This window comes from Sphaerodactylus townsendi, linkage group LG02 (genome assembly GCF_021028975.2).
Source record: "Sphaerodactylus townsendi isolate TG3544 linkage group LG02, MPM_Stown_v2.3, whole genome shotgun sequence".
In the NCBI taxonomy this organism is placed as follows: Eukaryota; Metazoa; Chordata; class Lepidosauria; order Squamata; family Sphaerodactylidae; genus Sphaerodactylus; species Sphaerodactylus townsendi.
The window spans coordinates 92,282,020-92,304,145 of NC_059426.1; the positions used below are offsets into that span (position 1 = coordinate 92,282,020).

The window sequence follows — 22,126 nt, forward strand, 5'->3', positions numbered from 1 at the left end:
TGATCTATTAAACACTAGTTAAAAGGTAGCTGTGTTTTTTTGCAAGATAACTTTTAAAAATACAAACAGCATACTTGAGAGCAGCTGTTGATGGCAGCTTCTATCCAGTTATTTTACCTTTTAATAATTACATGACTGTTGAGATACTGATTCAAGATTAAATTCATTAGATTTTGCTAGCATTTCCTATTGTAAAATATTCCTATTATAAAATATCATTTATAGTATTTTGAATGCTAAATAAATACTCTGCACTAGATATATCCCAAATGCAGAAAGATGACTATAGTCTTTAGTCAGGACTCTTTATATGCTGTGATTCTGTGGAAGTGAAGAAAATTACAAAATGTGTTCATAGAAAAATCCCACTTCCATTTCAACAATTTCCTAACTCATATGTCATATGAAATGTCAGGCCATTGTTCTCTCTTGCTCAGTATTGTCCTGTCTTACTGGTAGCCACTGTCCATAATTTCAGACAGAGATCTTTCCCAGTACCAGATACTTGCAATCCTTTAACTGGTAGTACCTAGGACTGTATCTGGGTCTATTCTGATGCACAACAAAGATTCTGAAGCAATACCTGTGGAAATCTCAGAAGCCAAAATGATGATTAAAAGATTTTCACTGATTAAGTAGGTAGAGTGATTAGCAGTAAGATTCTGCACAAGGTGGGAGACCAAGAGTCTTACTTTTAAGCCAGCTTAATATCTGTAAGACTCATTTGAGGGGGCAGAGTGTAGAAGCTGGATAAAGACTGACTTGATGTAAACTGTCAGGTTGACACCATTATGTGCATTGGGAGAAAAGACAAGTATTTTGGATCAGGGTAATGAAACTAAAACTTTTCATTTCTGTAAGACTCTAAAACTATGGAGTGCTGATTATATAGTCACACTTAGAAGTCTACTTTTTCCATAAGTTGTGCTTAACTTCCATTTGAACTGTTTACTTTTAACATCTAGTTCCCATGCAGTTTATAGTAGTTACTATGGAACTGCATGTCTCCCCTGCTCAAAAAGTGCAGCCTACTGAGCAATATTACTATAATTTCTTCATTAAAATATTTTGTTCAAACTGATAAATCATTTATAGATTACTTATTGCTTTATCTGAACCATCCTATTGGGAGGGGGACTTGAGTATACAATAGAATGTGGACCATTTTATTTTGTCTGCCTTTTGGTATCAAGAGTTGCTTTTATTGGCTTGCCATCCAAGATCTTATTGTAAGTGTAAGAATCTAAAACGAAAGTGAATTTTTAAAACATAGCTGAAATATTATATTTCAGCTAACATAAAATGTTGAATTAAAACATTGTAATGTAGTACAGTCACTATTTGATGCACAGCTGATAAGTTATAAGTTATAGCCTATGCAGCTATATTTTCAATTATTTACTAACATGGGGTTAATAATTAAATAGGAAGAAAGAACACACAACAGAAGGAGAAGCTGCAGTAAGTAGGAAGGACAGAACTAGTCCTATATGTAAGATGTACTACTTAAAATAAACAATGTAAATGAATACGTTTTAGAGCTGTCAGTTAATGAAGAATATGTAATAGCAATATGTGTTTAATTCAGTGAGCAGTACTGTATATTGTGATGTCCATGGAAGTCCATTACATCTACATGGCTATTATCAAAGCTGTTACACAACTTTTCTTTCTTAGAATACCATGTAATATCTACTTTCAAGAGGAATCCTCTCGAGCAGGCCTTCAGACGGCCCAATGTAAATCTAACCTCCAATCACCTTTTATATCACTACTGGATTGCTGTAAGCCATAAGGCCCCAGCATTCCTGTATGATATCTACCTCAGGATGACAGGAAGAAGCCCAAGGTAATGGTGACTAGCTCTGTCTTGTGTTTCTCTGGCTTTATGCAAACCCATATTTACACAATAACGCATATTAACTAAGTTTTCTTTCTTTTTGAATATGGTGGAATGGTTCCTTTATGTCAAAGGAACATGAATTCAATTCATGAATTCAATTCTGGCAACAGTAAAAATGGTGTGTTCTTCATATTTTAGCAGGTACTGCAATCGAGATGTCCAGTGCAGTTTGAATTCACTGTAGGCACATGCTTTGAACAAGAACTTCTAAAACCATTTGACCCTTATTTTTCCTACAGAGTGTTACTTAAATTTGGTATTCAAGAGGAACCCCTTAGAACAAGCAATAAGGCGTCCTAATGTTAAACTCCAGTCTAATCCCCTTATACATCAGTATTGGACAACAGTCGGTCACATACTTCCTGCGTTGTTACACGATGTTGTTCTCAGGTTGACAGGTCAGAAACCGTGGTAAGAAGGAAAGGGCTAACCTTTTTGCTAGAACAATGGTGGAGGCTTGTTGATGGTATAAGATCAATGGCATGAGCTTTTTCCTTAGATTTACTAATAGAATAATCAACAATAACAGTAGAAGAGTATTCTGTGGGATTTAGTGGTTGCTTGAAGTTTGCAGTTATAGCAAAACCTGTAAATCCTGGCAAATTACTTTAATCCCTGGAATTATCCCACTCTAGTGCTGTTATTGAAATTATAAGCTGAAGTGCACTGGGAGAGCAAAAGATTACAGATACCAAAAGGGTGTGATCACCTGTGGGTTTTTATAGATGATACCGACCTCTTTGAACACATTGTTTTGTCAGCAACATTCGGCTTATAATTATTCTGGCTACATTTTTTTAAGTAAGCTATTTGCCCATTTAGCCAGTCAAGAACTGCATAATTGATATTTGGTGGTTCCTACTTTAAAGGTTTTCTTTTTTTATGGCACAGATTTCAAGCTTTCTTTTGCAGAACCAATGTTCAGATTGTGTGACCACTACCATTGATCTCTGATGGGATAGAAAAAAATGTCAGCTTCTGTTCTTTTCACAGTAGAGTGTGGGATGGGTAGAAAAGGAAGCATTGCTATTTTTTTTGAAAGTATGACAAGGACATGACATATTAGTTTGACTGCCATTGATTTTTCAGAATTCTAGAATGAAACCTACTGAAAAATTGCTATGGTTTTACCATGTCTGGCCAATCATTCACCATGCAAAGGAATTACTTGTACCTTGTTTGGTGTAGATAGTTGCTTCCACTGTTATTGCAGTGCCAAGGAAGGACAGGTGATGACCCTCATCTTTGTTGGAGTGTCAAATAAATTCCACTTCTTGTGTAACTTTTCTCCTTTGAGTAACTTACATATCTAAATACAAGGCTGAATAATATTATGTATTTTTCACAAGTCTTAGTTTAATCTTGCTTAATTGATTTGTGTAATTGAAAGTCTGTAACATAGTTCTGTAAATTCCTTCCAAGGTCAGGAAATCAAAGGGCATATTAAGCACATTAGGATCTAGTTTGAAATAAAATATCAATATTTAAAACACTGAAATTGTAAAACAAAAAGGTATACATAAATGTCTTTGCTTTTACTGATATGTGATTTTACCATGCAGATGCCCAATCTGATAGTGCACAGATTGCTACTGTTGTTGGAACTTGGCTTAATTTCAGTAGAAGTAGACAGGGAGTACCTGATTGGGTCTATATTAATATCATTGCTTGCTGAAACTTGGAGGATTTGATTGACTAGCAAGTCGATCAGGTGTATACCTCCAGGTGGTTGGTAGAGTAAGGAATAAATTCCAACTGAGGCAGTTAAGCAAAGGCTTTGAACAAGTCCTGGAAATAGTGTCTGCCCAGCAAAAAACTAGGAAAAGTGCATTCAAAAGGCATATTCATTCTTATTAGTAAACAAACATGTTTTCCTTGTATTTCCTTATGTTCTTGAAGACTTACACTACCTGTGTACTTCCTCAGCACAAGAGTTTCTATGTCAGAGGACTGGAGAGATGGAGGAAGCGGTATAATTCAAGTTTGAAATAAATTATTGTCCTTCTCCCTCAAGGACAGTTTAAATCCATACACTTGCATTCAGTATCCTGAAATTTGATATGGATGTCTGTACTTTATTTTAGGCAAGGTAATCTCAGTTGGATCTCTAGGGAATTTGGCTAGCTTTCATTTTCATAGCCCATTTGACCTTTTTTTAAAAAGGAGTGTGCATCCTAACAACTTCAAACAATTTTTTGGTTAATGAGCTTCAGATTCTGCCTGGGAAATCAAATATGGAATCAGATAGTATTCTTAAACTCTGTATCTAAATGAGAACATAAAGTAAAAGGAATGATGAATGTTGTTTTTATCTTGTAACATAACAGTTTAGCAATGTGCTGACAGAACTATTTTACATCTTCTATATTAAGGTTGAGTGATAGTCACTCCGGTACTACTCATGTATCTATTATGCATAGTAAATGCTGGGACATATTGGTACAAGTCAAATTCTGTCCATTTCCATTTTTCTGTAATGTAGAACAATATAGCTAGTTGGATAGTCTTTCAGTTAAAAATTAAAAAAAGCTAAATGGGAAATTACTTAGTAGCCCAGTCTAACTTTGCAAGTATTTGTTGCTATATTGGGTTATGACTAAGCATACCTGAGATTCAAATCTTCATTATGCCTTAAAGATTGGATGATATTGTTCTCTCATCCTAACCTGCCTCATAACATAGTGAAAGTAAACAGGGTGTTGATTATGTGTGCTGTCGTGTGGCTTGAAGAACGCATGACATAAAATGTTACACAAACCGCTCATAATTTAAGATTCTTGTGGTTAGTTGAAATTACCATCAGCAATATGTTAGCTGTTATTATAAGTTATAAACTGCTTAGATGTTAAATTCATTACCAAGTTTAGAGGGGGAATCCCATATTTTCTGCCACTATCTGCATCATCTAAACATCTAAATTACAAGCAGCTATTCACTATTGAACAGGAGGGAAATATTACAATACCTTAGTATTCCTAAGGTATTTAGGAATCTTAAGAATTTTAGTTTAATGTCAAGTAATTTTAGTTGGTTTGTAGCTGATGCTAAATATACAGTTAGTGTGAAAAGAGCATGATAGAATTGTGGGAATTCCTGCAGTGTGTCATTGTAAGAAGCCTGAAAAGAGGCTGTAGAGGAAGGAAAGCATTTCCTTCTTAAGATACTCATATTAATATAATACTTTCACTAATATAACATATTGTGACGAGCATCCCCTCACTTTCTATAATTCTTCAGGTTAGGAAACCTCACTAACCAGGCTTGTCAGATTTTCCTATTTTTTTCCCTTCGGGAACTGAACTGCTTCAGAAATGGTAGCATTTGGTGGCAAGAAACACTTTCCCTCAACCCTGTTATACTTCACAGAAGGTGGAGGATACCCATTGTCTTTTATTTATTTCCAGGCACTCCCCTCAATAGGCACACTAAAAGAAATATACTGAAGCAGAAGTAAACTTAAACAGTAGCTCAAATTTATTTAACAGAGGAGATGGCAAAGAGAGAATAACAACTTGGAGATGAATAAGGATGAGGTAAATTAGGCAGGAGGCAAGATAAATATATATACACATTATTCACAAGAGAGCTTGGCAGAGAGACGTACAGTTTTTTGGTTTGTTCAGCATAGCACTTGAGATTACTTAGTTCAGTTTAGTTTAGATGTTAGTTTCATAGGCTGATTCCGCATGGGCCAAAAACAGTGGTGTGAAAACGGTGTGAAAACAGTATAAACCCTTTTACACAATTTTAAACCCTTTTACACCATTTTCACACCGTTTTCACACTGCTATTTTTGGCCCATGCGGAATCAGCCACGGATGGTTCACAGTTTGTACAGTTCCTTTGCTTAGATGTTCTTGCTTATGGCCATTCACATACAGGGACCTAACACTGACTTGGTACTTTTTCACTGTACCCTCACACAGCCCTCACAGTTGGATAAAACCCTCAAAACATAACATAAACTCTCTATGGAGGTAAACTTAAAGCAAATCTCTATACACTTAGAATTCTTCTCTCTTGAAGCATTCTTATCCTGACTTATATGGCCTTCAACTTGACTCTCCAATAAACCCTTCCTACTAGTATATGATGTCTGTGTATGATTATTCTTAGACAGCACTCAGCTGATAACCAGTAGAATCAGTCACTTTCCTTGTCTGATCTACTTCCCCCAGAATTTAATTTTCTCTCAGAAAGTTTTTAACAGCCAGATTGATTCTGACTAAAAGAGAGTTTTTGTATTTATACTCCACTTTCTCTCCTGTAAGGAGACTCTTTCAAACACCTTCCCCTTCTTCTTCTCACACTTTGTGAAGTAGGTAAGGTTGAGAAAGTTCTGAAGAACTGTGATTAGTCTAAGGTCACCCGGCAGGAATGTAGGAGTGCAGAAACAAATCTGGTTCACCAGGTAAAAATCTGCCGCTCAGTAGAGTCCATTTGTTCTCAATCACTACACCACGCTGGCTCTCAATCTCTCATAATGTACTAACCTCTCAGAATGTACTCAATCACTACCGTGTTTCCCCTAATATAAGACAGTGTCTTATATTAATTTTTGCTCCCAAAGATGTGCTATGTCTTATTTTCAGGGGATGTCTTATTTTTCCTGTGTTCTGTTCGTCGGGCATGCTTCCAAACAAAAACTTTGCTATGTCTTACTTTCAAGGGATGCCTTATATTTCGCACTTCAGCAAAACCTCTACCATGTCTTATTTTTCGGGGATGTCTTATATTGGGGGAAACAGGGTATACCACGCTGGTACTAACAACCTCTCAGAAAGTACTTCCCTCTCTGCATCATGCAGTTACTTGCCCAATCAGAGTGCAGGAGGCCACAGCAAAACTTGTCCCTAGGCCTTTCTGTGCCTTATTCTAGAGATAAACAATATTTTGCTTAAACTGAACTGTACTTTAAAAATCATATTTCTACTGTGTGTCACAAATATCAAGCGTTTTCTTCTGCAGGAGAATATTTAACAGCAAAATGTCTTCCTGGATTATGAATCTTTTTGCAGCCTTGTCTTGATGTAGTTTGTAGCTGAAAATATGTAGTATTGTGAAACAAATGCCTATGCCTTATTCTTCTAGCATTGAAAAATACCTTACAGTCTAAAAATATTCTTGAGTATAGAACAACTATGACAAGGGAGGAACTAGAATTAGGAACTAGAATAAGCAAACCCTGTCATGTTCAAAACTTGAAATCAATATTGAAGAAAGTAATTATCAAACTTTCTGGATTAAGTGCATAGCTGTTGTCAACAAAAGTCAATACTAAGTTTGGATCCTATCCCTTCCTTCTGCTGTCAGCCCTCTTTAACCATTACAGAGGCAGTCTACTGAGAAGTGTGCATTCCTCTGGCATAAGGCATTTCCATACATGCAAGATTGATTACTTTTAACAGACTGAAAAGTGCCTAACGTGAAAGGCATGTACTCCACTGCTGAGAACTGCTTCCACAATAGAAATGATGCATTCAACTGCAAGGAAGATACAGAATCCAAGCCTAGTAAATAAAACACATTGAAGAAATGATTGGTGTCTCTCATCAATATCTGAATGACTTCTCTACCTTCAATAGATATGCATGGGAATAAGGCTAGCACTGACTTCTGTTATTACAATTGTACAACATTATGATAGTTTCAAACTTTTCAGACTCCTCACTGGATTCATCTGTTAAATTCCTGAAGGTTTGGAAGAAACTAATGTGAAATTATTGATCTTCTAACTGAAATATGTGGTTTGTCACTGATAATTTCCAGACCTTCAGTAAACATGTCACTGACCTTTAAAAAGGGATCCCAGAGATATCTGGGAAATTACAAGGCAGTTTGTGTAACATCTGTTCTGGGTAAACTAGTAGAAACAGTTACTAAAGGGAACCATTACACATACAGAGCGGGGAAACTCTACTGAGGGAGAATCACAGGGCTTCTACAAAGCAAAGTCCTGCCTTCCCCATCCTTTGGAGTTCTTCAAGAAGGCTCACAAGTAAGTAGATAAAGATGAAATTTAATAGACATTGTGTATATTCGCCTCCAAGAGTTTTTTCCACAGACAACCATCAAAAGCTCTTGAGTAAATGTAACATTAATGGACTAGCTGTGCAGAGTTCCCTTGTGAATTATTTATTAATAAATAAGAAATGGAGGAGTCAGTGGAAACTTTTCTCAGTGGAGGGGTGTGTGCCACCCCCACCCCCCCATTGATTTGTATAGGACTAGTGCTGTTTGTTTTATTTACTTAATTTATTCCCTGCCTTTCTCCCCAATGGGAATCCAAAGCAGATTTCATTGCTCTCCTGTTCTCCATTTTATCCTCACAGCAGCTCTGTGAAGTTGGTCAGGCTGAGTGTTCCAAGGTCACCCAGCAAGCTTCCATGATGGAGTGCAAATTTGAACATAGGTCTCCGAGATCCTAGTTCAATACTAGCAAATACACCACACCTTCTTTCATTTAGTTCATAAATGTTCTGGTATCTTGGGTGACCAGTGAAGTAGCCAAGTTTGTAGTTGGCACCAAATAACCATTGCAAATTATGAAGAACTCAAAGCAGATGTATTTAATCACTTGCTTTTCTCACTGAGGTTCATGGCAAATTACGAAATATAAAAATAAGGCAATCTAATGGTATAAGATACCTGAAAATAATGCAATATGACTTTCCTTTGCACTTAAGTTGCAGCTGACATATGGTGACCCCATGAGGCTTTCAAGACATAAGATGTTCAGAGATGGTTTGCCATCACCTGCCTCCATGACGTGGCCATGGTATTCCTTGGAGGAGGACCGTCTAAATGCTAGCTGGGGCTGACTCTGCTTAGCTTCTGAAATCAGATAAGATCAGTCTATCCTGGGGCTATTCAAGGGTATGCAATAGGACTAGGCTTCCCAAATTGCAAAAAAGTACCAAACTGGAAACCAACAGTATACAACATACCATAAACAATGTAGAGAGTGAGTTACAAAAGTAGAAGAAAATGTATGAGCACATTGAACTGTGCAGTAATCTACAATCCTGTACCTTTTCTAGAAGTGTCCTCCTGAAACATTCCATTTAATTTCAGCCCTATTTCCTTTATAGAAATTTCCTCCTGAACACTTGCAGAATGATAGACGTGTGGGAGCTACAACAAAAAATCTGGTATATATGTGGTTGCTGTTCATAAATGTGGAGAAATGGGTTCCTTCCCCCCCCCTCCTCTTCTCCAATCAGGTATCATAGATTTGGAGGACTTAAAAGATGCCAGAGGGACATCAGGAAGATCTACCTAACCTAGGGGGAAAAGATATCTTGACCCAGCCTGACCAGGTTAAAAGAGGGTGGGGCCAGGGAACTGATAAAAGTGCTGGGAGCAGAGAGACGGTCTCTTTCTCCTTCTTCTGGGTCACTGAAGGGAGCAGACCGTTTGCTGGGGCTGTGCAGAGAGCAGCCATTTTTTAACCATGTGCTCACCCAGAGAGCTCACTCAGCCTGCCAGGTAATGGGAACTCTCTGAGAATTGCAACCTTCTGAGTTTTAAGTACCTACCCCATTTTCAACAACTGCTAGGGTATGTTTAGGGAGAGGGACAGATGATTTGTGTTTACATCTCCTTTGTTTTGGAAACCCTTGCTCAATTTGGTGTAATGCCAAAATATACTTGCGACCATTTTATTTTTAATAAATACTTTTTACATCTTAGATGTGGGGAACAGTTTTCTGTATTTCGAATGTCCCACCATCTTGGATGCACTATCTAAGCAGGAGGGGGAGGAAGGCTGATAGCTGGCAAACAGCTTTTCCTCCGGGATTTCCAATCTGCCCTGTGGAACCCAGGAAAGGGGAACCAGGGGAAACTGAGGCTAGGTCTCATGGTTGGAAAGGAAGTTGGGGAGCCCTGACCTTCCCCAGTGGTCAGTTCCTCAAACGGTCAGATGGTGGCAATGGTTTACCCAGAGAGAAAGCTAGCCCTTCCCAGGAAAAGTTGGCAACCCCTGGGAGAGGCTTGGGAGTGGTATAGGGTCTGCCAGGCAAAGCAAGCCCATTCCACGGCAATAAGTATTTGTTGGGTGGCACTTTCAGAAGGTTTTGCTCAGATGACCCAAGCTGTTGTGGGGGAGTGTAGCAGGAGAGGCAGTCCTGCAGATATGTAGGTCCAAAGCCATAAAGCGTTTATAGGTACTAACTCCAGACTAACAGGTTAGTAGCATAGTAAATGAGGTTTAATGTAAGTATGTAATAGAAACCAGGGCTAACAAAATCTGACTTTATATATACAAGAATGGATCTGGTGGTAGTGGTGATTGACTGGGAAAAATATTTTGGAGCCTTGATGGATAGTTAAAAATGTATATTAAGTGTGTGACAGTAGAGAAGAAACTAATTGAGTGATAGGGGTTGAAAATAAAACTGCCAGTATTCCAGACTGAAAATGGTACAGCAGAAAGCAACTAAATCCAGATTGGAGTTTCTTCTCTACAAGGAAACACTAAAGAATTCAGGTTTTCAAGTTCCTATGATTAAGGAGGGTCATGTTAGAGGTTTATGGCATCAGGCATGTTGTAAGGAAAGATAATCGGCTTTTGTGGTCCTCTCCCAAAATACTTGAACTTGAGGATGCCTACTTAAGTTAATGAGCAACACTCAGAATATACAAAACTTCTCTGCATAATAAGGAAAGTACTTTCAAATATACTTGCAAGACTCTGCAATAGGAGTACGGTGATGGCCACTAATTTATGCAGCTTTAAAGATGGTTGACAGTTGTGCAGGATTGGTCCATCATTGTGGCCATGATACTTCTATATCGGGAGGCAGTATACTATTGAATGTCAGTTGCCGGGGAATACCCACCTGCTGTAGATTTTCTGGGGTGTACGGTCAGCCATTGTGGGGAAGCCAGATGTTGGCTGGGTGGACAGTGGTTACATCTGGCATGACTGTTGTGTTTTCTTCTTTGGTTTGCTGTACTGCCCCTTCTATAACACTGGCTAGTGCAGTGGGACTATGAATATTTTGATAGAAACTTATGGCCTCCTAAATTCAGTCGCCTTTACTTTGTGGCAGAAATGTGCCTTAAATTCTTTTGAAGGTATATCAGTGGAATAAAGCAAGAAGTCTTCAGTTGAGAAGAGATTGAAGTGGTTCTCTTAGCATATTTTCTGTAACTTCAAATGTATTTTAATTCATTGTTTGTTTTTTCCAGTGTTACTTGAAATAATTGATTATGTACAGTATTTTTTCTGTTCTCAATTTTGTGCTTATGAATATTTGGGAGGAAGAGCTCTGGCTAAGCTCTTTATAATATGGGTGAGAATTGTGTGCTTTTCCTCATTGTAGCTCACCAGTAATACTTAAGATAAAAACTTATTAAAATAAATATCCTCTTAGCAAAAAAATTGTGTTAGTTTTATTACCTTGTATTTTTTTCTGGTGACTAGTTACTAGTATGTGGTGCCTTCCTTCCGATACCTCTCCGCCAAATGTATTTAAATTTTCCAACACTCATACAAAGTAGAATTTGGAGATCTTGCTCACTATATATATGGCCACAGTCTGTACAGAACAAATGTAACTTTCCAAAGGCTGTTGCATATTTGGTGCTGATTTTATTTTTTGCTGCCCTCTTTCATCCTTCCCGCTGTTTATTATCAGTGTGTTCCATTATAAGGATCAGGTTGGAAATGAACCATTCATAATTGTCATACATGGAAAGCTATAGTTAGCAAATGCTGGGGGAATAGGTTGCTATATTTGGTCAATCAGTTTGAAAGAAAACATGGAACAGGCCACACAGACCCCTGCCATGATCTTTTACAAAAGTAAGAAAAATGTGTAGGGTTCAAACTTGCATATTCACAATCTTCTGGGTTCAAATTCACTCTAATAATATTTGAAAGTCTGCTTTCAAGTTGATCCTAATAACTGAATGCACTGTATTCTGATAAGGTACTGATGGTTGCCCAGCAAGGCAGTAAACATTGATAGAATATTTCTGCATATTAAGTAGTAAATATCCAAACTGGCACTGCAGTGTACCAGTTGGGGTAACCTGAAATAATACCAGGAAAAAGATCTTGTGGTAAAAGCTATTCTGTCACTTTTCTTCTGTGCTACTAGAATAATGAAGAAAAGGATGTGCTGCAGAGAAGACTCTGGCATCTGATAGGAGTGTGAATCTGTAGTACAGGTAGTCTGTTTGGTGGGAAAGCTAGCCTTCCATGTGCACAAGAGAGAGTGCTTCATTGTCTAAAAGCTTCCAAGTTTTCTGCATCTTAACCTTTAAAATCCAAATATTGTAGGGTTGAAACTTTTATGTTCACGATGTTACAAAGTTTTTATAATTTAAAGAAAACTATTGGACATTGTTCCTTTTCTTCTTGAGTCCATAACATCACTCGAAGTATGTAAAATATTATGTTTGTGATGTGGACCAAAATACAGCTGCCGTCTTCTCTTACTATTTTGTTTTTTTTAAAAAGACCTATGCAGAAATATTCTATGTTAAATGTACTGTATGCTTTAATGTGATGGCCAAATGGGAAGCTCCTGTATTGCATCGTATCTGCTGACATTAGGATGGTGGTGGTAGTAGTATATACTTTTGAATAGCACGTTCTCTTTAAAAAATGTAACACCATTTTCCCTGAACTATAGGATGATGAAAACAATAACACGCCTTCACAAGGCTATGATGTTGCTAGAATACTTTACCAGTAATTCTTGGGACTGGAATACAGACAATGTAAATATGCTTATGAGCCAGCTGGGTCCTGAAGACAAAAAGGCAAGTAATTTTCTAAAGTTTTCTTGTTAGTAGGACATTAAATTGTTGGCGCATGCGCCCTTTCTTGAGCCATTCTGCCAGGACTGGCAGAGCCCCACAAACCTGCCAGGCATACTAAAAACTCCCAATCAAAGTAGATTTCACAAAATAAATATTCATGTAGTATTTATGTAGTGATCCCCTGATGGTTGCTAGTTGAACAAAGGGTTTAAAATTGGTGTTTGTAGGTCCCACTCCCCATTCCTGGTTGGCACAGGCATGATTGGCAATGGGCTTTCCAGGGCTGGCAGAAGCCAGCATGGATTCCCAGATCTCCAGACAAACAGGGGTCTTGTGGTTTCAGTTTACAGATATTTAGCAAAATTTTCACATTACTAATACATTGATATATTGATGTATTACAAAATTAAACAAAAAGTAATAATAACAAAATAAAAGCCACTGAAAGCCACTTGACCAGAGAGCAGAACAAAAATGGAGCTTGGAGGGGACAAGGAGAGGGCCAGCCAGAAATGTGAGAGGAGAGTAAGATGATGCAAGTGTAGGAGGACACAGTTATATGTGGGGTAAAGGAGAGAGGAGGCAGGAAAATACCTGAAGGAGGCATTGCACATATGTTTTCTTCACTTTTCCTGCAAAGTGAAAAAAGGTCAGATTTTCTCTGCAACTGGAAAATGCTGGACTTCTCCTTTAAAAAGCATTTTTCAAAGCATTTGCATAAGGGAAAATCTAACCTGAATGATATATTAAAACTGTTACATAATTAAAAACCTGATCCAAAGCAAAAAGCAGCTTGAAGCAGGGAACACACTGATGCATCATGGGCCATAATCTATGCTTCTCTTAATTCTTGGCCTTTAAATATTTGTATGGCAAGTTTATTGTAATACTAACAGTTTTATTGTATGGCAGGTATTTAATTTCGATGTTCGCCAGTTACATTGGGCAGAGTACATGGAAAACTACTGCATGGGAACAAAGAAATATGTTCTGAATGAGGAAATGTCTGGTCTCCCAGCAGCTAGGAAACATTTGAATAAGTATGTTTATTTTTTTTCTCTATTCTGTTGACTAATACATTTTTCCTACTTTGCATTGGACAATACAGCATTTTTCTATTTTGCATTGGACAATAAATGCTCATATTTAGAAGTTCATACATGCTGAGATACTTTAAACAATTGGGATGGGTATTACCAGCTGATGTAATCATAGAGAAGTAACACTTTTTCGCCAATGTCACCACTGCTTCATACGTCTTCCAGTGAGTTCTATATAGTCCAATCCAGATGGAGGGGGCTGGATAGGCTGTGTGAATGGGACTGTGCCCCGCTGATGCATTTGTCTTCTCTGCTGGTGTAAGGAACACCCCTGCTGGCCAAGAGGGAAAAGAACTCTGTGGCAGCGAAACCAAGAAGTGGGTGCCACCACAGAGCAACACTAGCACCCAAGCAGACACCTTTGTGAGGAGGTGGGGTGGACCAGATGTTCCTGGAGTTGGAGTTGACTGTATTCAGCTTCCACCTGCATTCCATCCTGGGAATGCCACTGTTCAGAGCCCGCTGACTTATGTCACACAAAAGTGTTGTGTAAGCCTGTTTGGACTATAGGGCAATTCAGGTGGCATGAGGGTTTTTAACTATGTTGCCTGAAGACTGTGTGGAGGTGGTGCAGAGCTGCCTTCACCATGGCATACCTGGCCACTTCAGCACCCCTGCTTCTGGATTTCACTGAGAGGGTGTTTTGTCAGATTAATTATGAGGTTTCTTCCAGCATTACTCTAGACATTTCTCAGTCCCCTTCATGTCACTCAGCTCCAAGGTAAACCATGGAACTTTACATTCTAAACTCCCACTGCAGTCTTAACAAAGCATGCCCCTGGAATCCTAAAAATCCCCTTGGAATTTTCAGGAATCCAGTAGGATACATGAGCCTCCATGGCTGAATCACTTTAACTGCCCTGCCCTGCCCTGCCCTGCCCTGCCCTGCCCTGCCCTGCCCTGCCCTGCCCTGCCCTGCCCTGCCCTGCCCTGCCCTGCCCTGCCCTGCCCTGCCCTGCCCTGCGTGGTACATAACTACATTCGCCTTTGCCTTAATTTGATAGTGCACCATATTGCAATACTGGGCAGTTAGTGCAACTAAAGCTGAGCTAGAGTAATTTGTACCAATGAAGGCTGTTAGTCACAAGACTGAATTTCTTACAAAACTTAGAAATACATACACAAGATATACCTTTGAGGTTTTAGCACAATATACAGTTATGTGGACCTTATTCCTCAGCCTCCACTATAGCACGTAGACAGTTCAAATACAGTATCCAAATCTGTGGGGCTTGTCACTCAGTTTCCACTGTGACATTTTATCATACCTGTAATGTCTATGGCAGCATAACCTAACACACATACTTATGTCGTTCTGCAGATTCTTAGATTTGAAATGAATACTATCGAGCTAGTGAACTCCTAGGTGATTCTTGCCGTCAACGTTTCTTCATGAGCTCAAAATATTCTTAGTGCTCCCAGTGCCTCTCACACTTAACCATTTCACAGTATTTTGGACAGCATTCTATGGCAGAGTCTCTGGTTGCTGCTTGAATGCCTTATGAAATGTTGAGGTCAGGTATCACCTAGGAGCTGACTAGCTTGATAGTGTTCATTTCAAATCTAAGAATCTACAGCTAAAGAAATTATAAAATCTTGAGCCTACTCTGGCGAGGAACCCTAGACATGTGTTGAAATCTCCCAGTACAATCAGTCTAGGTGTTTCTAATTGCAGAGTTGTTTTCTAAATAAATACATCCATGTCAGTGATTAGGCCTCTTGCATGTGGAGAAGTTTAAGCTCTGTGTTAAAACTTCTGTGTTCCTATCTTATTTGCCAAGCAGCATCATATATTATTTTCCACACGTTTCTTAATTTGTATTTTATTTATTTTCCAGGTTAAGGAACATCCGTTATGGCTTCAATACAGTGCTTGTTATTCTCATTTGGCGTATCTTCATTGCAAGATCACAAATGGCAAGAAACATCTGGTATTTTGTTGTGAGTCTGTGTTACAAGTTCCTTTCTTACTTCAGAGCCTCTAGTACTATGAGATACTGAAGAGGACAGTTCTAGTGTTAGGACATCTATGCATATGGTGGTCTAATGGCACAAAGCCGTATAATGTACCTACTCATCTTGTCTTTTGTAAAAACATGAAATATTAGATCTGGATTGTGAAATACAGTACATGTGATGCTTAATTGTGTATTTCTGTGAAGATTATATGGCTGGTTCTGGAGCAATCTGTCATTCGGTAAATATGTAGGTTAAATATCCAACAACAGATTTTAATATCTCTGTGAAGTAAACCTTTAGGCCACTGACCAGTGTAACTGTGCAATTCTGGAATGCATTGAATTAAAATCTGCCTTAACATAGAAAACTTAATTTTTATGGCAAATAAGCTCATTTAGTTAAGGTGAACCAATTATTGACTTAGGTGATGGACTTATTTATTTGAGACTTTTAAATTGCAATGTCCTTGTAAATGATTGTGAGTTTGATTTTCTGTAGTCTTTCATTACTCTCGCTTTTTTCCTGGTGACTGTAAAGATGTGAAGTTAATGCAGTGAGATCTTCCTAACTGAACCCATTTTGGTCTGCTTTTGGAAGTGTACCTACTGATCCAGGCTGACCTACAGAAGGATGAAATGATTATCCATGATCTGGAAGGGCAGATTTTTGTCAGCACAGGCACCCACACTGCTGTGTAACCGCCCACCCCCTCCAGTTGAGAAAGCAAGTGCGAACAGTAACTTTCTTCACATTCTCCTTAACTGTAATTTATAAGAATTGTTTGTGTGGCTGAGGGAATAAACAACTTTGTTCCTTAGAATAAATATAAACAAGAGAAACATATTTTTATAGGTCAATGACATTTTTCACAGTGACACAAGAAATCAGGAACTTCTGAAATCCAGAACTTCTGAAATCCAGAACATAAGTCTGTTTAGGAAGCACTGTACCCTCCCTATGTTACCCACAGAATTTTGAAATTGAATTCTCAACCACTTTCTTCTAAGCTCTAAAGTCAACATGCATATTCTAAATAAAACTTGGCATTATTTTCAGAAATTAAGGAGACACAATATCGAATAGCTATTACTTAAGTAAACATGAATCCATTTTCAGCATGTTTAATTTGTTTCCACAAGGAACAAAATATAGAAATCCTCAATAAAAGATGAAACATTATTCAGTACTTAAATTTTGCTGTACCACTTATTTGCATAAAATTCTGTATGAACATAAGCAAACCTTATTTGATAAAACTAGCATTCCTCTATGATAGTATACTGATCAACCTGTACTATAGCTGTTTTGTTTTATAATCACTGTCTAGGTAAATTGAGAATAAATTTTGAATGAACAATATAAGAATTACACAAAGGCCATTTCTTATACTCAGCTGCTGTGGAAGTCTAACTTCTTTCTTGCAAGGGCATCAAAATTTGGAGGAGCTTCCTAGTAGAAAATAAAATTTTCTCCCTTAGAACTTAAATGATATCTTAAAAGTTATGCGTGCTCTTTCAAGAGACAAAAATGTTGCATGGTCAAAGATCACACATTAAGAAGTGTGAGAGACTTCTGTGACAGTGATGGAATGTACAATAAATTCTGGATTTTGTGAATTAAGATGTTACAGTTGGGAATATTCCTATTATGTTACAGCTGCTTCCTCTTTCCCCTCCACCCCTTAAGCTTGAAATTGGTTACTTAGCATTTGAGCATGCCTGTAGACTTTTTTTTTTGCACAATGTGCCTGGAGTACTGCAACCCACCATGATCTCTGTGAATGTGGCTTAACTTGGTGAAAGAAGCATCTGTTAGATGTTTGGATGTTATGTTCACTTCCCTCATTGTATCTTGTTCATTTGGAATTTTGGAAATACAACTGATAAAATGCCACTGTTCATAACAATGCAAAAGGGAATCAATGATTAAACGAGTTAGGCAGTTTTCTTTGCTAGATTCTAATATCTAAAAGCTGCCATCTTGGAGTCCCGAATTTTGAGCTTAATTGGAATATTTTCCTCATACATTGAATTAACACCATGCTGTTTCACAGTGTCCTGGCATTCCACAAAAATCATTACAGTTAAGATACTTTCATAGCTGGATCTTGTAGCGTTGCAGTTCAAATTATCAGAATTGTTAACTAAAACAAATGGCATCTATAATTTTGTGTATTAGAATTCTACTCATTGACTTTAAAAATAGTGAAATCCAAAGTAACAGAAGAACAGTCTAAAACAGGTGATGGTTAAATAGGTGTGCCAGAATTTAAAATTTGGGACCACAGGAAGAACATTACCCTGGGGTTCTCTGATGTAGAGACTGATTCTGTGAACATTTTAAATCACAAACTTTTTTAAAACAGAAATATTGGGTGCCTTTGTTTGTAAACCAAAAATAAACAAATTCCTGAATATGATGTTTGTTGAATGTATCAAGTTGTGTAAACTGTATAGAAGTACTAATAGAAATAATATTTTGATGAAATATTATCAGTAAAACCACCATCCAAACATCTTGGAGTGGCCTGCTTTCCAGAAATGAGAAAAATACGGAATTAGTAAATCATTCCCAACTGTTCTTGTCACCCTTAAAAGTTTTTTTCCTGTCTTGAAATATTAAAGAAGTGCAAGTACAGAAGTACAAATTGTGATCAAATTCTTCCATGATCAAAGGACCTTACCATATAATCCCATGTGAGTTTACTGTGTATCCAGTGTGTGTGTGTGTGGGGAGAGAGAGAGCGCGCAACTGCTTTGCACGCAGGTGTTTCAGTCAAGTTCCCAGGTTCCGTCTACAGCATCTCCAATTAAATGATTAAAGTCATTAATCGGGGTATAGATGGTATGAAAGTTCTGTACAAGGGATCCCAAAAAGTTGTTACCAATCAAACTAAACAATCTTGACTGTGATAAACAATTAGTCTGCATCAGCATAAGGTATTTTAATCTGTTCATATAATCAAAAGTCCAAAAGTGCACTGGTTGGTTTGCATGCAGACATGCTGTTTATTTACTACTCTGTCTGCTTTTTGCAGTAAAACCTGAAATTGACAGTTGCATTCAAAATTGACAGTTGCACTCAACAATTTATTTTCTGTGTTATGGTAGAAATATATGAAATGTCTACATGACAACTTGATCTTTTGTACAGATAGTGTCTTCCATGTTTTTCAGGTACTGTAGTACATGAATAAATATGCAATACATTTCCCATAAGTACTTTTTCTGGTATGATGACTAGGAGTTGGATCTCATCTAAAATTTTTCAATATATAATGGGTAGCAACTTTTACAATTGCAAGGCACCTCACTTCTGTTCAATAGTAGGATCAGATACATTCCAGATCACATGGACAGGATGCCTGTACTATGCATTCCCACCTCTTCCATTAGTGGGAAGAGTGTTGGCCAAAGCAGATCAGAAATGGACAAATTTAATTCTAATAGCACTCTTGGCCACATCAGATATGGTTTCCAACAAATGTTGCAAGGAACATGGATAAGGTTGTCTTTGAGGCCTCAGGAGGTGTTACAGTGGTAGGGCTCACCACACAACCTGCAACATTTGCACTTAACAGCTTGGAGGATTTGTCCAAGCAGCAGCACTGATCTAAGGATATAGAGGACATTCTAGTTCAGTTTAGGAAACTGCTGGATTTAAGGAAGAAAGGCTTATCTTTTTCTTCTGTAAAAATTTACTTGCAAATTTACTTGTAAAAAGTTGGCTGCAATTTCGGCGTATCATAAGGGGTTTCATGGCAGTACTATATTTTCCATAATATCACAAGATTTTTGAAGGGACTGTGCAGTGCATATCCACCAGTGTCAATCGTGATCCCACAGTGGTCATTATCATTAATGTTAGCACAACTAGTAGGGAATCCTTTTGATCTCCTAGTAACTATCTCATTGCCTTATCTATGAAGGGCTGCTTTTTCAAAGCAATAACCTCCGCAAGGAGGGTGGGGGAGTTAGCAGCATTGGATATTGAATCACCCTGTTTAAAGGGTGTTTGTGGAGAAGGTGATGTTAAGGCCATCTATGAAGTTTCTTTCTAAAGTGGTATTGAAGTTTCATATGACACAAGAAATGAACTTTCCTGTATTTTTCCTAAACCCACAGTCACTGGCTTACATAATCTGGATGTCAGGCAGGCTTCACTGTTCTATTTTGCACAGGACACATGCTTTTAGAAAGGATAAGACTTTAATTGCATCTCATTTGGGATGTTCTAAAGGCAAGAGAGTCTCTTCTCAAACTTTGTCAAGATGGATAATAAGTACGATTAAATTATGTTACAAGCTGGACAAAGTTCCTTGTCCTCTGTTACTTCAGGCTCACTCAACTAGAGCTCAGGCATCATCATCACTATTTAAGAATGGAGTGCTCATCCAGGATATCAGCAGGTCTGTAACATGGGCACCGGTTGATACATTTGTTAGGCACTGCGTGCTAGACCTGCAAGAAAGAAGAGACATGGCAATAGGAAAAGCAGTACTGCAGTCTATGTTTACTTAATATGTGAATTGTTTGAATAAAGGATTATAAGTTGTTTGTGGACGAGATGAATAAATATGAGTGTTCAGAACTCATCCCACCTCCATGATGTCTGTAGTTTGTTAAAATCCCAATATGAGATTGCACAGAAGCCCAGTGGTGAAGACAGGGTTATACTTAGTTGTAACTGATATTTATGGAGGTCTTTTGTGAAGGCACACATTCCCTTTCCCTCCTCCCTGCACCGCTTTGAGTTCTGCAGAAGTGGTTCTTGTGGCAGCTAAAGTGGAACTGAAGGAGAGGGCAGTGAGGCGTTGGTCTTGTGCATTTGAGTGGGAAGCATTCACATGACCAACTGCCATCAGAAGGCCCTCTACCATTAAGCTTGAGATATTTACCATGTCTCAGCCTGCACCTGCACAGTCCCAATGTGTGTCTGCACAGACAGCTTCAGTGAACATCAATTACAGGTAGGTGCAATCCTGTCTTGCAGTGTTTTTCCAAATTACTTAGCTGAATTGTTGAGGTCTACTACCTGGAAGTATGAGGTTGTGGTTTCCAGCTACAAATGATCTTGTGACATCAACACGTGTGGTTTTCCTAGTTTTAATATTTTATTTGGAAAGAGAGTCCTACTCAGTTATTTTCATTCTCTGTGACTCTCATTTAAAGCCATGTACATTCATTTTTAATAGGAATGTGCTGCACTTAGTTTAATAAGACTTTCTTGGTGCATTTGGTTACATGCCTAAAAATAAATAAATTCTGGCTTGCACATTCCACCACAGAAGCTTTCTTAGGTAAGGGAAGAAGGTGGCCAGCATCTAGTCAGCATCAGTAGTTTTGCATATATATATATTTTTTTCCAGTGGAATGACTTCAGCATCACAGTTCTGCAAAATTTTCTCTAGTAATGATCCAAATTTGCGTTAAAGGTAAACCCTAATTATCTGCTTTTTATAAGCCAAGGATTGTAGTATTTAGTATGAAGGGAAAGTAAAAGTTGTGATTTTAAATGACTAAAAGGAAAATCTGATGAGTTCTCATTTTAAAAAGCTATATATTTTCTAGGACAAACAGGAGTAGCAGACATCATGCACTGTTTTCTTAAGCTAGTGGCTACCCTTGTCAAGGAACTTTGTCTAATTATATCTGCATTTAACCTTTACCAGAAAGATTGTGGAGCATGTGTGATCCAAGAGCAAAGCTGGAGTGAGTTTTCTGCAACACTGACTCCTCAGTCATTTAATGTTTAGACAGAAAGAAGGAAATTACCTGCTAGGAGCTGGCACAAGTACAAAAAAATGACACCAGCAGTTACTTGTACACCTTGCAGATAGTCCTTTTGCTCAGAACAAAGTTACAGGCGCTCGACATCCCAAACAGAAGGTTTAGCCTTCTCTTGACTACTGTGTAACTGTTAAAAAAAATGAATTGTTGACTTACGAAATGTTTGTGCTCTTAGATTAGTATTAGTAATTAGTAAGCTACATGTAGCTAATGAAGCTGGACACATGCTTGTATAGCAAAATGCTTCAAAATTTCAGTTACCTCCAAAGTGATGAAGCTGGAAGTTTATATCCTTGCTTTTTCACAAAGGGCTCCCAGTAACTCATTAAAAAGATGCAACAACATCAAATCAAACAGTTTGCATTAAACTTTGCAACCAGATAATTAAAAACTTGAACAGAGCAGATTCTGCACATATAAATATCATCAGGAAAAACACCCTTTATTTTCCCCTTGAAGATGATGCCCCTTGACCTCTGCTGTAACCCATGAAACCTAATCCAAGCTATCAGTGCCATAGAAGGTGGCAAAACCAGCAGAAATCGGTGAGACAAACTGACCTACAGTTACCATTTGTTGGAGTGATTTCTATGCCATCT

At 38.0% G+C, this 22,126-nt stretch overlaps 1 protein-coding gene across 4 annotated transcripts in view; it reads left to right on the forward strand.

Annotated features, from left to right (window-relative positions):
- The window catches only part of FAR1 (fatty acyl-CoA reductase 1), a 78,475-nt gene extending 60,097 nt beyond the window's left edge, over positions 1–18,378 (forward strand). For 2 of the 4 annotated variants that reach the window (XM_048483960.1, XM_048483962.1), the window contains exons 9-12: positions 2,143–2,314; positions 12,550–12,679; positions 13,592–13,719; positions 15,618–18,378. In XM_048483960.1, coding sequence (XP_048339917.1) covers positions 2,143–2,314; positions 12,550–12,679; positions 13,592–13,719; positions 15,618–15,780 — 593 coding nt within the window. In that variant the 3' untranslated portion in view covers positions 15,781–18,378. Of the gene's footprint in view, positions 1–1,677; positions 1,850–2,142; positions 2,315–12,549; positions 12,680–13,591; positions 13,720–15,617 lie in introns of all 4 variants that reach the window. The other 2 variants (XM_048483958.1, XM_048483961.1) reach the window with 1 other exon arrangement.
- Positions 18,379–22,126: the final 3,748 nt, after the last annotated feature.